Below are 23,389 nucleotides of genomic sequence, written 5' to 3'. Positions count from 1 at the left end.
CCTACTTGAAAAATGCCTTAAACAAAAAAGCCAAACTGAGGGATCTTTGTGACTTCATTGCACGTCATGAAACTTCCCTCAAACCTCAACCACAAGTTTTCGGCTAAAGAGAGGCTCAGTTTGTTTTCATTCTTCTTTTAAATATTATATCTTAAAATGGGGCATCTTTTACATTTCTTTGATGAATTTTGTAGATTCAGTGCCCCTTTCGCCCCAGTGTTTTATCCATTAAGCTCTGAGTTCAAAATCATTATTTGCTTTAGTCTCTTCAATTCAATTTTGCTGGCTGCTTCCAAGATTCTTATAGTAGATGAAATTGTCTAAAAGTTATTTTTCAGACTTTTACTTCCTCTGGTACTGCATCTCCTTCCTGCCTCCCACATCAATTTGATTTTACCCTTCATCCCCTTATTAGATGATGTTGATTACCATTTAATCAGGGCTCCTAAGCAAGGGTTAAAAATATTATGAGTGCTGTCTATCAGTTCTAATCCTTCTGTAGTTGGGCAGTATGTGGCTACCTGCTCTATTTCCGTCAAACCTATCTTTAATTTGGTTGTAACTTTCTCTGTAAAGCATCTAATTTGCCAATAAACCAGATCCAGAGGCAAAGCTAGCATTTAGCACAATATAGACTGAGTCTGCAATTACATTTTCTAGGACTGTTTGAGATAGGCAGAACGTTGATGTGAATCCGGAACTCTCCTCTCACAGGCTCTACTCAAGATGTTCAGGTAATACATGTTATTCTATCTTGTTCCTTCCTTGACTGCTTCAGACTTTTAGTCCCTCAATTAAAATGCAAAGTCACTGAGGAACGTGTGGTGTGTGTCAGTGCCTCTACTGTTTAACAAGCCTTTTCAATGTTGGCAGAGAGCCCCAATCCATTTAGATGGGAGGGACCAGTACCTACATTTGTTATTTTACAGTTTTACTGGTGAATGATTCCCAGGGGATTTGGTGAGGTCCAGGTTTTTAATAGTCAACCCCAGACAGGTTTCAGTCTGTCAGAATATTTTGGTCTGTCTTTCTGACCAGTGCTGGCACTACTGTGAGGTGAGTCTATGGTACTACCAACCAGAGGCAGCAGAAAGGACCAGACTGCAGCCAGGACCTGTAGATTTATTAATGGGGAGAAGGCACGTGGGAAAAGACAAAATTAAATTTTGCCCATGGGCGAAGCTGCATGCATCGTTCATTTCTCTAACTTTGATGAAGGCTCATTCTACGTTACGGGGTGTACTGCTTGATGTCTCTTTAAATTTGTGGTTTTCTAGCTATTTGATACCTGTGTTTATATAAAAAAATAAACGCGTTGTCCTCATGTAACAGCTCCTGGCAGACGCGTTTCGGCGGATGCCTTTATCAATGCCGGTTTTCAGCTGGATAGTCCAAAAGTGAGGTTTTTAGCGGGGTGGTGTTTAAATATCTGTATGGAGGGATCTCATTGGCTGACTGATGTAGCAATTGAGAGAGGACAGAAAAATTTCAAAAAATCAATGCTTTTCCTCTCCCAATCTGACAATCAAGATTCCTCTCAAAGTGCCCAGTGTGACGATCTCGCCAAAAGGAATAAGCATGTCCAAAATTGCGAGCGCGGTATAATAACCCGCCCGTGCATACAATTGTGCCCTGACGTGGTCAGCCTTTGTTCTGCTCGTTCCTTTACTCTGGCGTGGTCGATGGCGGACTTTGTCACTGCAGAGCATCTCTATCAGCAGACCAGCTGCTGCTCTTTCCCCAGTGCCTACACCACAATCCAGGCTGGGGGGGCGCCACGCTGTGCAGTCCGTGCACTTAACCATAAAGTTTGTCGGCAATGCGTGGAGCTCCAGATCAAGAGGCGTGTCTGAAATGCGGATCCGACCTACCGCCATATGTACAGCAACAGTCCCGTTTTTCGCCTTAAAAAACGAGTCAGACACATGCTGGAGATGCTCTGCAGTAAGATTTAATGCCTCCATTCACACTCAATAAATAAGCGCGTTGTCCTCATGTAACAGCTCCTGGCAGACGCGTTTCGGCGGATGCCTTTATCAATGCCGGTTTTCAGCTGGATAGTCCAAAAGTGAGGTTTTTAGCGGGGTGGTGTTTAAATATCTGTATGGAGGGATCTCATTGGCTGACTGATGTAGCAATTGAGAGAGGACAGAAAAATTTCAAAAAGTCAATGCTTTTCCTCTCCCAATCTGACAATCAAGATTCCTCTCAAAGTGCCCAGTGTGACGATCTCGCCAAAAGGAATAAGCATGTCCAAAATTGCGAGCGCTGTATAATAACCCGCCCGTGCATACAATTGTGCCCTGACGTGGTCAGCCTTTGTTCTGCTCGTTCCTTTACTCTGGCGTGGTCGATGGCGGACTTTGTCACTGCAGAGCATCTCTATCAGCAGACCAGCTGCTGCTCTTTCCCCAGTGCCTACACCACAGTCTTTATATTTTACATTGAGGTTTTTTACGACGCAGTACCATTACCACACATTTTTTACACTGCAATTTTTTACATTGCATACAGATTTACAATGCATGCCTTTACCACGCATTTAAGGTAAGTATAAAGGTTTGTGTGTGTGTGTGTGTATATATATATATATATATATATATATATATATATATATATTCACTGGAAAAAAAAACAAAGGTTAGAGGGGTGTTATAGTTAGGCTCAAGTTTCACTCGCTCGTACAATACCAGTGAAATTCAGCAGTTGTAGTTAACTGAGCTAACTATAACTCGCGCCCCCGCAATGCACTGCTTATGCCCTCACATATTACATCTCTCATGACATGGTCAGTGTCATCACTGTTTGACACCTTAAATAACATCACTGATGGCATCATCCAGAGACTGAGTGTTTTAAAAATGTTTAAATGTTTATGAGTGTAAAAATGTATATATCAAGGTGTATTAGTGAATCAGTGGGTGTAGGAGTGTCTGTATGGATGATTCAATAGGTGCGTGACTGATTGTATAAGTGAGTGATTAGGTGAATGTATGGGTGAGTGACTGGTTGTGTGAATGTTTGTATCAGCCTGTCAGTTGGTGTCTAAGTGGCTATATGAGTGTGTGAGTGGGTATGTGAGTGGCTGTATGGGTGACTGATTGGTTGTCTGATTGATTTGTTGAGTACCTGTATGAGTGTCTGAGTGGGTGGGTCAGGATGTGTGTGACTGCCTGTATGGAGGAGTGAGTGGGTGAGTCAGTGGCTGTATGGGTTAGTGGGTGTGTGTGTGAGGAGCTGTATGGGTGAGTGAGTGTATGTATGGCTGTGTAGCTGAGAGAGTGGATTCATCAGTGGTATATGGGTTGGTAACGGGGTATGTGAAAGGCAGTATAGGTGAGTGATAGGGTATATGAGAGACTGAACGGGTGAGTGAGTAAATGTGAGAGTGGCTGTATGAGTGAGTGTGTGATTGTGTCAGTGATTGTATAGGTGAGTACGTTAGCATATGTATGAGCAAGTAAGTGGGTGTCTGTGTGTAACTGTATGGGTGAGTAAGTGGCTGTGTGGCTGACTGTATGGGTGAGTTATTGGTTGTATGAGTAGCTCCCATGGGTGACTGACTCAGTATGGGTATATGAGTGGATATGTCAGTGGCTGTATTAGAGAGTGAGTGGATGTATGAGTGGCTGTATGGGTGAGTGAGTAGATTTGTGTGTAAATCTATGAATCAGGGAGTGGGTGTGTAAGTACTGCTATTGGTCTACAAATGGATTTGTGAATGGTTGTATGAGTGGGTGTATAAAACATTCTATGGGGTGTGAGTGGGTGCGTTAGTGATTTTGTGGATGATGTCATCAGTGATATCATGAGTGATATCATTTATTTATTTAGTTATTCATTTATTCAGTGTTTTGTATAGTGCGAACTTGGCCCCATGGGGTATCAGAGCACTTCACAGTACAGGACATGATTACTTTATCTTTAGTACAATACTCTGGATAGCATTTAACATATTAATGTCCAATTCAAAGTTGTCACAGCCATTTCACTCAATAAACAATACTTTAGCACATTCACAGAATGTAAGTCTCGAGGAACCATATCATCAAGGGAAACAAGAACCTATATTAAACAGGTGAAATTGGATCTTCGCAAAAATCTCGTGTCTCTAAGCAAGAGGGTTTAGGCGACTCTTATGTGGTTGTTCTGCATTGGTTACAGTAGGAATTTGCTCATTAGAAAGATCTTGGTTTCATTCTTGAATCTTGCGGGGTTGGGTAACCTTCTGATGCTGGGAGGTAGCGAATTCCATATTCTCAGTGCCGCACCTGAGAACGCTCCGTCATAAGTTTTTTTTCCTGCGGAAAATCGGTGGCTTCAGCACTAGGGGCCATATGTATCAAGCCTTTTTCCCGTTTGCAAACGTGCAGATTCTCAGAATCGGCCCGTTTGCGAATTGGAAAAAAGCCTTTTGGGATGTATCATCCCAAAAGGCCACTGCAAAATAGAGAATTGCAAAATTTGCAATTCTCTATTTTGCAAATGCAATTAAGGAATTGCAAAGTGCGATTCCTTAAATGCAATTCTGGAAGCACCGGAAATTTGCTATTTGGCCTTAAGGAAGTGCAAATTACCACTAACTTCAAGTTGGTAGTAATTTGCAATTTTCTTTAAAAAAGCACTTTTTGGATTTTTTAAAAATGCCTATGTGCCATATGTCGCACATACATGCCCTTAGGGCATGTATGTGCGCAAAATGTGCACATATGCATATTTCAGGGGTTCAACAGAGTGTCCTTTTAGCACCCTTGCAACCCTGAAATTGCATTCTCAATTTGCGATTCTCTAATTGATAATCGCAAATTGAGAATGTCTTCCCATTCATTCCTATGGGCCTCCTAGCCCATAGGAATGAATGAAAAGGTATTCCTTATTTGCGAAATTCAATTTGCGATTCGCCAATAACGAATATGTAGGATTTGCTAAATTATTAGAAAATCCTACTTACATTGCATTTTGCGATTCTCTAATTGCGATTCGCTAAAAATCGCAATTTGAGAATCGCAAAAGTCTTTTTTGATACATATGGCCCCTAGTCTCTGGTGCTCCTGGATTGTCTGTTTCCCCCTGAAATCTATAATTTCTGAGCTAGATATCTTGGTGAGTTGAAGTGTAGCGCTTTGTATGTTACACACGCCAATTTGAGCTGAATTCTGGTTTCATAAGGATGCCAATTCAGCGCTTTCAGGTGAGGAAAGATATGGTCGAATTTTTCTGAACCTGTTATAAGCCTTGTTGCTGCGTTGAGGCAGGCTTTTAGAGGAGCTGTTGCAATTTTGAGGAGCCTAGAAAGTGTTGTGCATCCGTATTCAATCCTTGAGATTACTAATGCCTGAAGTGCCATTTTGAGGTCTGCTGCTTCAATTAATGGTTTCAATTTCTTAATATAGCTAAGGTGAAATCGTGCATTTCTAGCCAACGTGTTGATGTGTGATTACATGTTTAGGCTCTGGTCTAGAGTGATTCCTAGAGATTTCGTTGATTCTACAATGTTCAGGGTGCAGTTGAGTGTGGTGATCAAGTTGGCCCATTCTTTTATAATGGGCGGTCGTTTGGAGGGGGATTTAAGGAGGAATTCTGTTTTTTTAGCATTTAGTTTAAGCTGATTGCTGGTTAGCCACAGCCTTGTTGCTCTTAATGCCTTGTTCATTGTTATGATCTCCTCCAAATCGGAAATCTTTATGTAAATCTGAGTGTCATCAGCGTACATGTGGAATGAGATGTTGGCACGGCGGAGTATTTTATGATGGAAATGACTTGGCCCATCTTTAGATAGTCTGGAAAGGACCCTTGAGACAAGGAAGCATTGACTATCAATGTTCAATTGGGGATGATCTCCTGGTCAATGTACGGCACAAAGTTTGCAGAGAGTGGATCGTTGTAGTGGTTGTTAGGCTTAATGGCTGATAAGGTTTTACGGATGTCGTTGTGGTCATATAGTTTAAAAGAGGACCATTGAGCTTCATTTTTGGGTATTGACTGATTGAGCAGTGATGAATCACTTGGTTGTGAAGCCTCCAAGGAGAATGCTGCTGTCCTGAGCTCACATTCCAAGGATGTGGCCTTGGATGTAAAGAAATTTGCAAATTCTTCACAGCTAATTTGAGATTTTGATTCTAATGCGGATTTGGCTGTTTTGTTCGATTGATGTTTAACCAATTCAAAGAGGTTCCGAGGTCTGTTTTTCACATTCTCCAATTCCGTTCTGAAGAATTCTTTTTTTGATTTCAGAATATTTTTGTTGTAGGCATTTCTGGTTTTTCTTAGAAGTATTAGCTGTGGGGATGATGGTAGTTGTCTCCATTTCTGTTCTGCTAGTCTCAGCTTACATCTCTCTTCATTTAGTGCTCCGCTGAACCAAGGATTTTTATCTTTGTCCATAATTCGTTTTAGTTTTAACAGTGCTATAGTGTCCATTATCTCTGACATCTTCGCATTGTAGTGCTCCGTGTGTTCGCTAGCGTTTGTCAAGTTTCTGGGAGGGGGAAGATCCCTCCTGTACAGCGAAGCAAGCTTCTCGTTGTCAACGCTCTTTGTGATCCTTACCCACTGTTTGGGTTTGATTGGTTGAGGTGGATTTTCTTTAATACTCTGGGGATTTGGAAAGTTATTATGTGATGATCTGACCAGTTACAAGGCATGATTGAGGTTAAGTTCACGGCTTTATCTTTGGATATGATCCAGTCTAGCGTGGAGTTTTTCACATGTGTTGGAAGCGTGCAGGCTTGTACTAGGTTTTGATCTGCCAGGAAGTCTTTGATGATGTTGACCAGGCTGTCATTGGAATCGTTCCTGGGTGAGTTGAAGTCCCCAAGGAATATGTCATTGGAGTGTGGGGAGGCGTTTGCTGTGATGATCTCCATTAAGTGGTTGATAAAAGGTTCATTCTTGCCTGGAGTGTGATAGAATGCATGGGTCGGCAGGCAAAGGAGTAACCAAGAGCTCCGAGCGAAGAATGACTGCAATACCACCTCCTTTTCTCTTTAGCCTGTCTTGTCTCACAATGATAGATGGCACCAGTAGATCCAAACATGGCGAGAAAGATTCAGTGAGCCATGTTTCAGTTAGGATCGCTACGTTGATCTCCTGACTCAAGATAAGATCAGCGATGTCGGACGTCTGTTTCACTGCTGAGCAGCAATTGATTAGTAGCCCTGTGAGTGATTTCTGAGAATCCAGGATGGTGTCTTAATTTGAGGTGGTTAGCGCTATTCACTTCAGGTTATTTATATTAAATTTTTTGTACCTGGAGCTGACTTCTCTGAAGGAGTTGATTGGGACTGAGCTGATTACATTTACATCATTCTTGTTACAAAGGTTAGTTGTGGTCTGAGTAGGTTCATAGGATTGCAGTTGTGCTTGCGATAACTAGGGAGTTTGCGTGGATGATGTTGCCTGTTTGATAGAGACAGTGGTGTAGCTTTTATTTTGTTATGTACTGAGAGTTCTGACTCTTGAATACTCTTGAATTTGGATAGTTACTTTTCTGTGAGGCGCGCTATATTCTTCAGACCAAGTATAGCTTTGCAAATGGTTTGTAGTAGGTTACTGGAATTTAGATTCTGAGTACCTGGGATCACTGCAGGAGCAGGGGGATGAAGGATGTGCTCAGGAGACTTGATGACTGATTGTTTGGTAATTCACCATCTAATTACTTACTGACCATTATCTTGGCTACGGCAATAAATATGCTTCTAGTTTTTCTTCTATCCCGGGGGGAGACACTCAGGCTTTTTATTAGATTAGGAGGTGGGCTCCTACTGTCTGGCGAGTTAATTGTTAGTGGAGTGTTGAATGGCGGTTGGGTGGATGTTGTAGAATAATCCCCATTGTTTGGTGGCATAGCAGGCTGTCTCAGCTTTCATCGAACAATTTCTTGGTGAGTGTGGTAATTAGCGCCTAGCATGGAGGCTGACCTGATCATTCGTGCGGGAATTGGAATTTCAATGCGGGATGGTGTTGAAGCAGTGGCGGTGCGTCCATTAGGGTGCTGGGCCGTTGCCCCACAAGTCGCCCGCGCCTGCAGCTCCCTCGGCGTCTGTGAACTTAATTAAACTGACTCAGTTTACCTAAGTTCAGAGACGCCGAGGTAGAACTGACAATCATGTCAGTCAGCATGACGTCGGACCGCTCACCCCCTTCAGAGTCTGAAGGGGTTGGGCGGTCTGGCGTCATGTTGACTGACATGCATGATGCATTGTCAGACTAGGGGCAGGCAGCACCACAGGTATGCATGACTGGTGAAGGTTGGTGAATTTTTCTGCCCTGCCCAGTCATGCGCACAAGTGTCTGCTCTGGCTGGCGCATGCCCATTAGGAGAGCGAGGGTTGATCAAAGGCACAACCCTCGGTCTCCTAATGGGCAGGTGGCCGGCGAGTAACCCTGCTCTAAGCCAATCCTGGCGCTGCTACTCGTTTGTGATGTGTAATTGAGTTCGCGCCGGGGCTTTGTTGGTTTCTCGTACAAGTGGAATAATCGACTTTTTCTATCATTGTGGAGAAGTATTCGTCAAATTTGATTAGATCTGTGTCCTTTGCTTGAATGAGTACAGTACCGTTTTTATAGATTGTTATATTCAGTGCAGCTCCTAGTCTATGAGAGGGAGCGATCAGTAGCTTAACGCCGTATGGTATGTTTTTTGTTTCTTGTGTGTTCAATGGTTTAGTTATAGTCTCGCGCCATTTTGCCGGCTTTCTTGTGAAGAATATAAGGGCATGAACCAAGATGCCCTTTTTATGTTGAAGTATGGGTCTGAGATCAGTGTCTCAGTGTTTTTTTTCATTAAGTTGCTTAAAAGCCTTAGCTGCATTCCTGGAAATGTTTGGGGGGTAAATTATATTCTACGAGTTCCTTCTTGCTGTTTTTTAGGTCTCCTGCCATTTTTTTTCTTCCTACTTGCTTTTCTTATTCACTTTCTCTCTCTCTTCCTTTTAATGGACTGGCCAATGCCTGGTTGTGATCAAATGTCTGGGATTCCTCGTGATTTGGATATGGAGGATTGATTGGGCAGACCAATTTGCCTGTTCTAACATGGCTGCTGATTTGCTTTCTGTGGATATCCTGAGTGATGTCATCAGTGATGTCACTGACCATGTCATGAGTGATGTAATATGTGATGTCATAAGCAGTGCATTGCGGGGGCGCGAGTTATAGTTAGCTCAGCTAACTAGAACTGCTGATTTACACTGGTTTTGTAAAGTGAAACCTGAGCCTAACTATAATGTCCCAGTAACCTTTATTTTTTTCAGTGACTTTCTATATTTTTTTAAAGTAGTAATGGTGTTTGCAGAGTGGTGGAGAAAGGGGGCGTGGCTCTGACCAGCTTTTATTGGCTCCCGCTAGACAGATCACGCCAAAACTTTCAACACAGCAGCTGTGAGATATATATATATATATGGTTTGATGTTGGATCAGGGTTTAAAGTTTAGGGTTGGGTGGGGGTTTTAGGGATGGGTAGGGGTATAGGGTTATAAAGGTATTTTAGGGTTTTAGGGACAGGTAGGGGTATAGGGTCGTAAGGGTATTTCTTAGGGTTTAGGGGTGGGTAGAGGTATTGGGTGGTAAGGGTATTTTTAGGGGTTTAAGGTTTTAGGGATGGATAAAGGAATTGGGTAGTAAGGGTATTTTTTAGGGATTAGGATATATATAACTTACTAATACCTTAAAAAGACTGACAATTTTGTGGTAAAGGTATGCAATGTAAATCTATATGCGTGGGAAAAAACAGGGGTAATATATGTGCGGTAAAGTACTGCAATGTATTTCCATGCATGGTAATGTCATACAACCATAGCCTGCATACAAACACACAAACAGGAAACCTTAGATCCATCCCACACATAGGCACAACAATTGGCCCCAATAAAGCACATATGGACGGAGGGGGTACGCACGCTCCTAAAACACCATAAAGTCAAATACCACATGAGTTAGGAACATATAGCCAATCAGGACAAAGCACACTCCGTGATCACACGCTGTCCATGATGGACATCTGGACACGTTACCCACTTGCCACACTGTGTCGATGCAAAGTGGAGGCCCACCTGTATTTTCCATTAGACAATTAATTTATGACTCCAAAGAGAGCAACTTACATTCCTAACCATATATGGAAACTCGGAAATCTTTATTATTTTCTATAAAATGTATAAAAAAAGGCCACAGACCGACTGTAAATTGAGACAGTCCTCAGACCCTGTAAATGTTCTCTCAGCCACTATGTTTAATTAACCCCTTCGCTGCGGCGCGAATTCCGCCGCAGCGTTAGGGGGGTTGGGGGGGTTGACGGCGCCGCTGTGCTCATGACGGAACCACGCCGTCATGAGTCACGGGTGAGCTGTGCTCATGACGGCGTGGTTCCGTCATGACTCCACCCACTGCGCTAATCGCCCGCACAGGCGGGGAATTAGCGCCGCGTGGGAGGAGCGGCCGCCAACAGCCGCAGCATGACGGAACCACTCCGTCATGAGCACAGCGCACCCGTGGCTCATGACGGAGTGGTTCCGTCATGAGCGGGGAAGGGGTTAAACAAGCCGTTCCTGTTTTGCAAAATGCCCTTGTCTCTTGTTTTTTCAAGGTATTTCATGTTCAAGTAACACCAGTCAAGCTCCAAGATCACGTAATCTCTAACATCTGTCCTCCTGGTGAGACACAAGTATGCATGAGCTTATGACTTAGACTTAGACACTGTTTCTTTGTTCTTTCTCCTGCCGGATTCAGGAAATTCATTTCACAGGACAAGTTGTTGTTAGAAGAGGATGTTGATTATGGCTATTCACTTAAAACAAGGCTGTCTGATATGCGTTCACTTGGGCTAATTCCAGGCCAGATTTTCAGGGTTTCCCTATAAGATGCAACAACAATTTAATGGAACAAATTTACACAGACAGTGGTTATCCCAAAAATGTGACATGGATCAGTGGCATAACGAAACTTGAGAGTCTCCCCCCCTGCAAGCACATAGAGGCCCCCACCGCGGCTCGACCCACCACCTACCACTTTGCCCTACCACCCAGAAATCTAGTTTTTTTTTTTATTTGAAACCTCCACCATTTAAATGAAATGCCTCTATATTGTCTTTCTCTAAGTCCTAATGGGAAAATGGGAAACACTCTAAAAGCAGATTTTTTAACTGAGGCAGCAAACAGAACAATGCCAAGGAGCGATCCTATTGTCTCAGGAACTGCCTTTCCCTTCTCAAGTAAGATAGCCACCATGTCTTTCTCAACAAAAATGATTACCATTTCACCTCTCTGGAGAATGGGTGTAGTCAAAAAATCTTTAATTCATGGAACCATGCTACAAATTTTCTCTTCCTACACAATCAATGTGTTGTCAATAGCCAAAATCTGGCAGTTGCAAAGTCTCGAAGTTTACTCAAAGGGAGAGGCTAGTCAGCATACATTTCTCACCAGTGTTTCATTAGCTGTCTATTGGTCAGCAATGCTACAATAAGTATCTTTTATAGACCAGGCGAACATATAAAGACAAAGGCAAAGCTACAAGGCATGCCCTTTGTACATCAAGTGAACAAACAGTGTATGTATTCAATACTATTTTCTTCCACCATGTTATCTGACTTTCGGTGTGAGGTAGCAAGTGAATCAAAAACGTGAATCTTGTGCGCAGTCCAGTGGCCAACTCTTACTTTAAGATGGGTGCTGCAGCAGTGAGTTTGGAGGGGGGATAAGGAAGTCGAAGGATGCAGTCCATAAGTGTTGAAAGGCAAGCAGTAACAAGTCTGTGGCAAAGGGGGGGGGGGCAGATTAAGGAATGAGGAAGATATATGGTGCCTTGTTGTGCCTCATGACAACGAGGAGGCTGCCTTTGTAGTACAAAAAGAACTGTTGATGGACAGAATGCAGAACAATGTCATACATTCACCCCAGTACAGAGATCTGGGCCTAAATCCATCGTTTTTTTGCTTACCATTCCATTCCAGTTTGGACCCAGCCATATGCAAATCAGCCTTGACCCTGTGCCCCATGGGAACAGTCCAGCCCGAACTGCCAGGCCAGGTCCTCCCTGGACTGGAAACAAGCATCCTAGGACCGGTTTCGGGGTTTCGCCCCTCTTCAGCCAGAATAGCTTGATTCCAGTGGCATGGAGAGCACGGGACTCACATCTGAGCATACCCATTCCACTTGGGGTGACAAATGCAAAAAGAACTGTTGATGGACAGAATGCAGAACAATGTCATACATTCACCCCAATACAGAGATCTGGGCCTAAATCCATCGTTTTTTTGCTCACCATGCCATTCCAGTTTGGACCCAGCCTTATGCAAATCAGTCTTGACCCTGTGCCCCATGGGAACAGTCCAGCCCAACTGCCAGGCCATGTCCTCCCTGAAGAAGGGTGAAACCGGTCCCAGGATGCTTGTTTCTGGAACAGGGAGGACCTGGCCTGGCAGTTCGTTCTGGACGGTCCCATGAGGCACAGGGTCAGACTGATTTGCATATGTTTGGGTCCAAACTGGGGTGGTGTAGTGGACAAAAGAACGATGGATTTAACCCAGATCTTTTGACTGGGGGAGAATGTTTGCATGGTCAGCATTCCGTCCATCATTTGTTTGCTGTAACGCCTTTGTAGTACAGCACATCAAGAGAGGAGCAGTCTGTGAAAAGGTATTCCAGAGCTAACGGAAGGGAGATGAATGGGCTGTGTCTTCTCTCTGCATCAGTGAGGTAGACCTTATAAGAGGTGACTTCGGAGACTACTTTAGTTCAAACACTGTTGAATATAGAAATCCAAAGCACAATACATGATTGATTTTACAGGTTTACAATCACCTCACAAGTCACCTGCATTTTTATTGCCCTGCGCAATGGCAAGACAATGTCATTGGTCACCAGCCCCACCCTCTATGCCCCACCCTAAAGACTGCGCAGACGTGGAGATAACTTCGCGCCGCGCACCCAACATTTAATTGATAAAGAGCCCAGAGGCCCTGCCGGCCATGGCCCGGTCGCGCGCACCATTTAATTAAAGATATTGCCGTGGCGTGCGCGCACCATTTCATTAATGAGGAGGCAGGAGGCCGTGCGCACAATTTAATTCATGATGAAGAGGCTTGCTGGCTCCGCTGAGTGAGGGTGGCCTCTGGTCCCAGGAGCGTGCGCACCATTTAATTATTGAAAAGCCTCATTGGCCCGGGGGGTGCGCACCATTTAATAAATGAAGACCCTCATTCAGAGGCCCGGGCGGGGCCCGGGCGTGTGCACAATTTAATTAATGAAGAAGAGCCTCAAAGATCAGAGGCCTGGCTGGGGCCCAGGCGTCCGCACCATTTAATAAATGAAAAGCCTCATTGGCCCAGCTGGGGTCCGGGCGTGCGCATATTTAATATATGAAGAGGCTTGCTGGCTCCGCTGAGTGAGGGGGCCCCTGGAGGGTGTGCACCATTTTATTATTGAAAAGCCTCATTGGTTCGGGCGGGTGCACTATTTAACAAGCATTTACAATGCAATGGTCTCGGCATTGGTAAAGTTAGAGCTATTGGCATTGTTATTTACAATGTCAATAGCTTAATCACTCTCAAATGCGAGACCTATTGCATTTGCACCCACACACAGAGCCACTTGAGATGAACAAAATGAGAACAACATTTTGAGGTAATATAATATACTACCATATAATATGATACGCACAGTGGAAATTGCTATTTATAGCGTTTTCACGTCTCAAAGAGCTAAAAGCAACTTTTTCAAAGAGATAGCAATGGGGCTTCCGCTTTTTAATGTTCCGGTAAAACAAATCAATTTATTTACTTTTTTTTTTAAATTAAAGTAATTACCTTTAATACCATACTTGACAAAGAAGAGATGATGCGTGGTGCCTGCATTTTTAAAAATAGAATAAGCACGTTTCTCAAAATTAAGCTTCAGAGGAACGTCCTTTGGATGTAGTAACATTGGGCGGACAGAATGTTTTTTGTGTGAATCGAGGACAAATTTGTATATGACATATTAAAGCAAAATAGGGGAGAGGGAGAAAGTGGTCTGGGAAGAAGGTGAAATAACGCCAGTGATCACTGCCGATATACATATTTTCTATATAGGGTGCTTTGGCTGAATGCGCTACAAATGACAGGTGGTTCATATTTTTTAATGTCATGAATGACCATTTCAAGAGTTCATGCTACGCACTAAATTGTCTTCCTGCGATTGGTTGCAGATTTGACTGCGAAAGCTCCTGGTCATGGTATTTATTTGTTTGTTTCCGAAGGACTCAAATCTCTAATGGCACTGATCTGCGCAGCAGGCACGCAGACCCACTGGTCTGCTTTCCGCAGTTAACAGGAATATAATCACCCAGCAAACTGTTTGCTTACTTTATGGGGTAGGTGGCTTACTTTATGGGATAGGTGGGGATGAAAGGCTGAGCAGTACCACCCGGGATCGACCCTTTACAGACCAATCTCGTCAGCAAGTAAGTGAACCCACTGAGCTAACTTACAGCTACCTTACAGGGCCAGCTGGTCATGAGACCAAGCCTGGAGCAAGGGGCACAGGGTGATAGGCCGCACTCACCCCGGGGTGTCGTTTCATCTGCCTCCCCAGCGCGGAGAGCTTCTGGAGAATGTTCATGGTGTCTGGTGCCGGGTATCTCACGCCTCTTTCGTGTGGGTGCAACAGGCCTGTGGCCTCAGAGGAGGGGGGATGAGGAGGGCGCTGCCGGGCCTGCCTGCCTCCCTCCGAAGGAAGCAAGGCGGCTGGTGGGTGGATGTATCTGTGGAGTGCAGGGCCAGCTTAAGATAAAGAGACCTCCTTTCAGATGAGTGCATGGAGCCCCCTTATGGGCCACTTTTTCTGGTTGACATATGTTACGCAAACACTAATAAAATGTATAAACATTTATAAACAAATACTACAAAAGACAGGGAGAGCTGGGTCCCCTTTCGATTCAAAGGGGTGATATGTTCACACTCTGCCAGAGTGGGCGCGGTCACGGCAGGTGGGGTGGTTGGTGGAAGGGTATAGGTGATTGGGGGTGAGCGGGTTGATAAGAATGGGTGTAGTGTAGGGCAAGGTGTGCAATAAATACAATTTCGTTTTGTGTCATTTTTAGTGTGAATTATAGAAAGCAGTTAATAGCTTGTGTATTTGCTTGATGGATACTTGTGTAGTTTAGTGTATTTGAGGATCAATTCGTAGAAACTGGTGTGGCTGGAGTCCCGGACTTCCAATAGTGAAGTGGGGATCCACAGATAAGTTAAGAAGCACTGCTGTGAACTGTGGGTGGATACTGGTGGTGAGGTGGACAGGGTGGAGGATTAAGCTTATAACTTAAGCTACAAGCATGACGAGGGTTCTCTGGGTTAGGATGGGCGACCCAGCAACCAAAACAAGAATTGGTTTTAGGATACATTTTGTACCCTCTGCATTCGTAGTTTACTTCCCGCCCACGCGCCAGTTACCTGTTGAGCTCTTACAGTGTGTGGCGGCGTCATGAAAGTCATGGAGGCGGCCTCGGGGAGCTGGAATCCAAGCCCCGGTGCCCCTCTCTGCTTCCGAGTCGGGGCGTGTCCGGGCCAATGCAAATCTGCGCTCGGTTCCCGGTTCCCCAAACCGGATGTCAGCCATAGACCATGGCCGGGTGGGTCGGCGGGAGGCTGGTGATAGGCCACGGCTTCCGCGGGTCGCTGGAGGTCCGGGGCTTAGAGGTTTTGTGCCATGGTTGGCCCGGGTGACTTCTTAGGCCGAATGCCGGCCTGTGCCCGCCTGCATCGAGTGAGGCAGCGAGAAGCCCAGGCACCCGCTCAGCCCCGGAGCACTTTCGGTTTCCATTCCCAGCTCTGCTCTCGTTTCCTAGTCTAAGGTTGGATACAGGGCGGAGTTATACTGGCCGGCAGCGGGTGCCATCTTGAGAGTGGAGGTTGTCGCGGGGCAGTCTCGGGTTTCAGATAAGGAAGCATCCCTCAACGTAATGTGGAGTTGTGAAACACACGCGGCATTTCATTGCGGGGCGTTACCAGTCAAGGGTTACCGGATCCGTACCGCGTGCGGATCGGTGTATCTGCTGGGAGTGACCAACTCCCCAAGCAATTAAAACGGTAAACGGCGCCCGGCAGGACTCCAGCTTGTACCTGGCCAGTCAGTGCCAAACAGGACAGCAACCTACGCCAAAGGGTCTGGCAGTGCCGAGTAAACAATGAGAGATCTGGCGTTCCTGCCAAAACAGGTGACTACGGGTCTAGGAAACCAGGTTCGAGTCCCGGCGTCAGCTTTGCATCCTGGGATTCTGGACAACTCACTCAATCTCGCTGGGCTTAGAAATAAAATAAATAACACCCGATCTTGTGTAATGTAACCAGTGCTCGTTTAAAACGTTCCGATGCCCCAGGCCGAGTCTTCGTTCTATAAAACTGCACACCAGAAGCAGCGCTATTCACATGAAAAATATAGGAGCCTGCCGGTGTACCGCCAAGATAATACCCCTAATAAGCGCTAGCACAGCAGCCTTGACACTACAAAGGCCGCACTATAAAATCCTTGCCCAGGAGATCAGGTGAGGGAGCAACGCCGGGACACCACCGCCTTTCTCCGAGGCACAGCAGAAAATGCCTCGGAGAAACGCCACGTCCTTTTCGGATTTGGGGGCGTGTTTTGCTGTTGTCTCCTCCCTGAGACTTCTCGCAAAAAACACGCCCCCCGATCCGAAAAGGACGGGGCTTCAACGGAGTGACTGGACCTCTTCTCCAGTGGCTGGCCAGCATTTAAGAGGCCAGCCAATGGAGAACAGGAGAGAAGAGGGGCGGGTGCAAGCCCCTCTTCTCAAAGTCACTCAAACTCATTAAATCTCGGAGCGAGACTGCGCAAGCGCAGCCTTTCGCAGCCGAGACCTAATAAATGAAGAGCCTCAATCTGAGGCCTAGCCGGGGCCCGGCCGTGCGCACCATTTAAATAATGAAAAGCCTCATTGGCCCAGCCGGGGCCCGGGCGCACCATTTAAATAATAAAAAGCCTCATTGGCCCGGCTGGGGCCCAGGCGTGCGCACCATTTAATACATGATGAGCCTCAATCAGAGGCCCGGCTGGGGCCCGGGCAACTTGCCCTCTTTGCCTAGCACCCACCCTCGGGCCCAGGCCGAGCCCGCTCCTTTGCTCATGAGGGTGGGTACCTTGGTGTACCTCAGGCACAGCAGACCCCGCCCGTATGCACTGGCAGGATGTGCTTGACCTCAACAGAAAGGCCTCTATTTAAACACATCAAAAGAATGGAGTGGCGGGCTGAAGGACATGCCACCGCCACTGTTTCTCTTTATTAGATTCACCCACGGGAGGCCTCACTCCCACCTGGGTGAAACGTCACGCCTGCCCTTCGCCACCCAGTAGATTAGTGGAAAATGACAGACAAGGCAGTCATTCTTCTGCAGATCTGCAGTCTGACAGGAGCATGAATGGAATATGACATCGGTAAGATCTCAGAAACCAACACTTGCATCTTAAATACATTCGCCAAAACTGTTTTTTCCAGGAACCTCTGTACTTATCTTTGGAAAAGTCCGTCCATTCGGCCTCTGCTAACAAGTTACACGTCCAGGGTCCCAATACAGTCTCTGAGCTGTAAACCACAATATGGAGGCAGATCTACACCTCCCGTCGACGTCTCAGTGAGGATGTCCACATGTATGTAACAACACAGGAAGTAAGTCCCTACAGAACAAGTTTACCCCACACAACCGGCAGTCGTGCGCACCATTTAATGAATTAAGAGGCTTGCTGGCTCGCTGAGAGTGGGGACCCTGGAGAGCTCCCCGCAATGCTGCGGGGCCTCTGTTACACCCTGGCCTACACTATATTATGTTTTACCTTTTATTCCCAACCGGGCCCCACCATGGTGCCCCGATTTCAAAATTTAAATTATGATCTCATACCCCCACCCCACCCACACACTGAGACACCTGCCACCACCACCCACGCACCGCTCCTGCCTCGGACAGACTTACCTGAGGCCCGGCCTGCAGCTTCAGAGCAGGCAGGCGCGAGCGGGCAGCAGAAGAGGGCAAGGCTTGCCAGGCAGGGGCTAGTAATAATTACATTAATTATACCAGGCGGCCGCACAGTCCTTCCAAGTTCTCACTAGTCTCTGGCTGGCCTGGGTTCTAGGATGCCTCACCTCACCTCACCTCACAGGTCAGGTCACGCGCACTTTTAATTGCAATGCGCTTGACAATGGCATTGGTCACCAGCCCCGCCCTCTATGCCCCACGCTGAAGACTGCGCAGGAGCGGAGACAACTGCGCACAGCGCACCCAACATTTAATTAATGAAGAGCCCAGAGGCCCTGCCGGCCGAGGCCCGGGCCTTCGCACCACTGATTAAGGGGCAGGGCCATTTAATTAATGAAGATGATGCTGTGGCGTGCCATGCACGCGCCGCGCACCATTTAATTTATGAGGAGGCCGTGTGTGCACTACATTCAGGCTTACTGGCTCAGCTGAGTGAGGGGGCCCATGGAGCGCGGGGGTCCCCCCCGCAACGCGGGGGCCTGTGTTACGTCCCTGACATGGATCCAGCCTGCCTAACCCCTATGTTGCATACCCTCTGCTAAATATGTTTTTTTGTATAAGAATATAGCTTCAACCATCAAAACTGAAAACATGTTCTCTTAGCTTTTTTAGTTTCTCTCGTTAGATAATTTCTATCAATGCCTCACAATGAACCAGAGGAAACACAATCCTTCTGAGATCAGCATGGGCTGGAGACGGGCAAAGGACACCTGGATCCAGCAAAGCTAAAGACTCCCCGTTCTAAGGCTGGGATAAAGGACACCACTTCCTGTATGAGGGACTGGACAGGAAGTGAAGGGATGAGAAAGGAACTCAAGTCCAGGACAGAGAAGGAAAACACGGTGAGAGACAAGTTCCCCCAGAAAAAAGAGGAAATAATTAATGAAATGGGGCACCTAAGAAAAAGAACAGAATAGGAACGGTACCTGTCCCCGTGTCATCAGTGCTCAGAAAATTTGCAATAGGTAGGCTCTTGGCCCTTTTACACAAGCACAACATTGTCACTATATAAAACTGGTGCAACATTCAGAAGTTTGTGTCTCAATAGTACCATGAATTTTCTTTAAATATATCTGAAATCTGGCTTTTCAATTTGGCAATAGCTTCATCTTTCCGGCTCAAATCAGCTTGATTCTGTTTCTTTACAGCTGCCAGTGCCTCTTCATGCTGCAGAGGAGAGTCAACAGATCAGACGACTACTGGAAAGGGAGCTTACCATAACAAAAAGCATATATTTCACAAAACTAACCTGCTTCTTTAATTCTTGATTCAATTGTTCATAGTGCTTTGTGTTTTTATCAATCTGTTGTATTTTGTCCTGCACTAAATTCTCGCATTCTTTCAATTGCTTTTTTGTCGTCCTGTGACCCTTCTTTTCTGTCTCAATGGATTTGGCATACTCTTCTTTCTATTTTTAGGGACAGTAAAATAAAATCAGCATTAAAGTATAAGTCCTGTAAAAATAACAGATGTTACCAATATGCAAACTTAAACAAAATATCAAAATAGCATAGCAAATGAACATGGAATCAGATCTCCCAAGATTGAGACCTTTCCTAATAAAACTAACCATCAGCCAGAAACATTTAAAAAAAAATCTTTATATTAAACTTAAATCATTCATATATAAGATGATTAGTATAAATGGGTAAGACCAGGCCAGATGAAGAAACCTGAGATATATTCTGCATTACAGTTTAAGTGAAAATGAAATTTGGTCGGGTTGTATCCTGTGTTGTCTAGCTGGGGTTATGAATGCAATTTAAATTGGAGAAGTTTATGGCCACAGTTCATGGATCCCGTTAACAGTAGCCAGAAAACATTCTAATTCTGTAGTCTTCAGCATGTCCCCCAATGCCTTATATGTTATAGTGGTTAGATACTCACTGTGTGGTGCTCTTTCACCTTGACAATGAAGCTAAATGCCCAGAGCTATCGGGTCAGGGCCTAAACTACCACTCGCATACCTCCAGCTCATGTCTCCCTAACTGATACTGTGAAATTTCTAAAAAAACAAAACAAAATCTAAAGATTAGTATAATTACCTCCATACAAGCTTTGAGGTTGTTTTCCACACTTGATTCACACTCCTTAAGACTTCTTTGTCACACAATAATATCTATATTTTTTCAGATCAGGGCAGTATTATCGAAAAAGACTCCAGCAGCGCAATACAAAATTATCAGCACTTTGTGAACCTAGGGCGGAGGATATTATGGCCTAAGGCTAGAACGGTCGACCTTGAAGCTGGGGAACCGTGTTCGAGCCACTGCAAGGGTCCTCTTCATCCTTGATTCTGGGCAAATCACGGAGTCTACCTGTGCCTAACAAAATGAATATGTCAGTCTAACGCAACTTGTGCTCATGTAAAGCACTCCGATACCTTCTTGTCAAGTTCGCGCTACATTAACTCCCTCCGCCCCCCAAAACACTGCACATTCCAGGCAAGTTCGTAAAGAAACGGATCACCAATCACTGTCTTGGGACAGTTTGACCAATTAGGGATTGACCCTTTCCCAAAGACTATGTACAGATAGCAAACAACCTTTGTAACCATCGGGCCTAAAACAGCAAACCCAAAAGTCATTTTTCCTCTATAAAAAGCAGTTAAATGCCATTTTGGAGAATTGCATGAGATGTCCATTCTGATAAGAGGGTGCCTCCAGTGAGACCTCTACTTAGTAACATATTAGAAGCCTTTCAAAAGTATATGTTCTAGGCAGGGCAAAAGTCCTAAAAAATAGAAGCGGTGGGAACAAACCAAGGAAGTGACGTCACAAGAAGTCACAACACACTTTGAAGAGCTGGGGACAGGGAGCCTAATTGGAAATAGTAGGTCCAGTACCAATGCTCCCAAAGACAAGCGTTATACTCACTGAGGGCGTGAATGGAGAGGTAGGTAAACAGCTCCCTGCGAGGTGATTTAATATAATCACACGCACTTTCCGTTGAGCACCGGTGAGGCCAACCATCCATAAGATAGGGTTTGGGCTATGGAATTCGAGTTAGATATTCCAGTCAGCGCTAAGATGCACTGACACCAGATAGTAGGTATAGTAGGAGTATAGGGCGTCTCTTCCCTGACTCCTATATTTTATTTCCACTTCACTTCACCACACGGTCCTGACGAAGCGCTCTTGGATCCACTAGGGACCTGTATGTAGCGTGAAATATGTTGACCCAATTGCACTTCTTTAAAGTCCCATTTTTCTTCAAGGATGTGAGAGCAGTGGTAAAATACTCACTCCTCCCCCGCATTTGTTCTAAGGAGGTTCTCCATATCCTTTACATCTTTTAACCTTATCTTCCGGTCCCCCGAATAAAATTAGGTTCTGGGTACCGCAAAGGTAATTTAAACTCACTCACTTCTCCGGCCCACACCGCCACATGCACAACTGCGGCGTCTCCTTTAAAAGATCCCATGGAGGACAGCAGCGCCACCCCCACGAGGAGCAACGCCCGATGATGAAGCATGCCACTCGCAAGGGTGTGTGAGGGCTCTAGGTTAAAAAGGAAGAATTCCCCCACCTTCACTTCTGCCCAACCTTATTGAGAGAACACCCTAACACTTTCCCCAACCAGAATAGGTTGGCCTGTCTTCTTTTCTTTAGGAACAGCTACCCCTCAGTGAGTATGACATCACAAGAAGTGACATCCGATCTTAAGACCTGTTTAGCAGGCTTATCATGAATACAATTGAGCGCATTAAAATGTTTAACAAATTAGATTTTGTGCCAGGGTAGTGCCAAAAAAAGTCACACAAACTTGATACAAAATCTGGCCCGTAACTTATAAAAAATTTTTTTTTAACTTTATCACAAAGAAAATGCCAACAAAGAGAAACGTGGCAGTAAATCTGTTCTGCTTAATTGGTAGCAAAGTCTGCATTTAAAACATTTTATGGTGTTAAGGCACCCGCTGCGGAGATCTAGGTGTGCGCAGTAAATCCCAGGGAATAATAAAAATGTTAAGAAAACTGCTGGCGAGATGTGTCTTATCTAGTCCCAGTTTTGAATCAAAGTAACATAGAAAGTTAATATGTCTCCTGCAAAGCACATCATGTAACATCTTGATGACAGATTATTATTTTATGTAGATAAGTAAGTGGGTCACTGCTTTTAATGCAGAGATCCTTTTGTTACTTGCAGTTCAAAAGTTGTAATCCTTCTAATATAGCACATTGAGCTATGAGGGACATGTGACTCCTACATCTTGTAACTCTCACTGACTTATGTAACACATCCTGTACGTTTATTTATATACTTATGATTTATTGTCATATAAAGTGGACGTGCGATGTAAAAGCGTTCTGACACCTTGCATTGAGATGAGTAGCGCTATAAAAGAAGTAAAACAAACTAGTAGGATTTCAATTGTTATTTGTGTAAATACCGGGACAGATCAACACATCTTACATTCTTACAGTTGTATGCAGCGTTTTTTAAGTACCTGTGAGGTGATAACAAGCTGTGTGCCTTTGTTTTCCCTCCATTGCATTTGCATTTAGGTGTGAGGCTCAGATAGCTTCCAGCCAGGATACTTGAATAAAAGGAGGCCAAAAGGAGGCCTGGTGCATTGGACATCAATTTGGGGTCGCAACTGTGACCCTTAAGCCACCCATTGCGACCCCACCCCTGGCTATTTGTCAGCCTTATCAACCGCGCTGGTGGCATAAAATCAGTCTCAGTATATGCAGCGCTTGATTGCACAGCTGTGCTGAAGCTCTGCCTGCAGAGACATCATGATGGGCTGCTAGCTGGGCCTGGGTGGGGGAAAGAACTTGGCTCACTCGTTGCTATGGTGACCCTGCGCTGGACCGCCAGTACAATCCTAGATTTGATACATTGTATGTATCTGCTGCCGGGCTGGGCCAGTGATCTGAGCGAATGAGCATGAAGCGTGCACAGCATGGCTGAGCATGATTGGACAGTGACTAACTACACGTGCTGCAGCTAGTAGCACATGTTTGTAAGTGCAAGCGTGCACCTGCTGCACCACTCTAGCTGAGGACATGGTGTCTGTGACAAATGTGTACCACCGCGTTTGGGACCGCTGACCAGGCCTCAGGGCCATCAGTCTGGTAGCGCGTATGTGCTACCAATGATGACGGTCCTGGCAAAAATGATTGTCCAACCCCTGTGCTGCAGTAAAAGCCACGCTGACGCGACATGGCTTCGGAGTTGAGTCGGACTTGTGCCTGCTGGGTGGTTGCTGGGTGTCAAGACTCTAGAGTAACTGACTAGAATTAACATAAGTTTGGGGCCTGGCCATAAGTGACTTGCTCACTTAATTGTCACTCTCTGACTGAGTCGGACCTCAGGTGGGCTGCGGGGCAGGTGAGATCATGTGAGAGTGACACTGATTGAGTCA

The 23,389-nt window shown here is 45.3% G+C and overlaps 1 protein-coding gene across 2 annotated transcripts in view; it reads right to left on the bottom strand.

The window, feature by feature from the left end:
- The window catches only part of LOC146821411 (uncharacterized), a 208,022-nt gene that overhangs the window by 25,012 nt on the left and 159,621 nt on the right, over nucleotides 1–23,389 (bottom strand). For both annotated transcript variants that reach the window (XM_085612354.1, XM_085612355.1), the window contains 2 exons: nucleotides 19,269–19,427; nucleotides 19,071–19,186 (listed from right to left, as the gene is read on the bottom strand). In XM_085612354.1, coding sequence (XP_085468480.1) covers nucleotides 19,071–19,186; nucleotides 19,269–19,427 — 275 coding nt within the window. The remainder of the gene's footprint in view (nucleotides 1–19,070; nucleotides 19,187–19,268; nucleotides 19,428–23,389) is intronic.

This window comes from Triturus cristatus, chromosome 6 (assembly GCF_964204655.1).
Source record: "Triturus cristatus chromosome 6, aTriCri1.1, whole genome shotgun sequence".
In the NCBI taxonomy this organism is placed as follows: domain Eukaryota; kingdom Metazoa; phylum Chordata; class Amphibia; order Caudata; family Salamandridae; genus Triturus; species Triturus cristatus.
The sequence above is the reverse complement of the archived record's forward strand: the minus strand, read 5'-3'. Positions and strand labels throughout refer to the sequence as shown.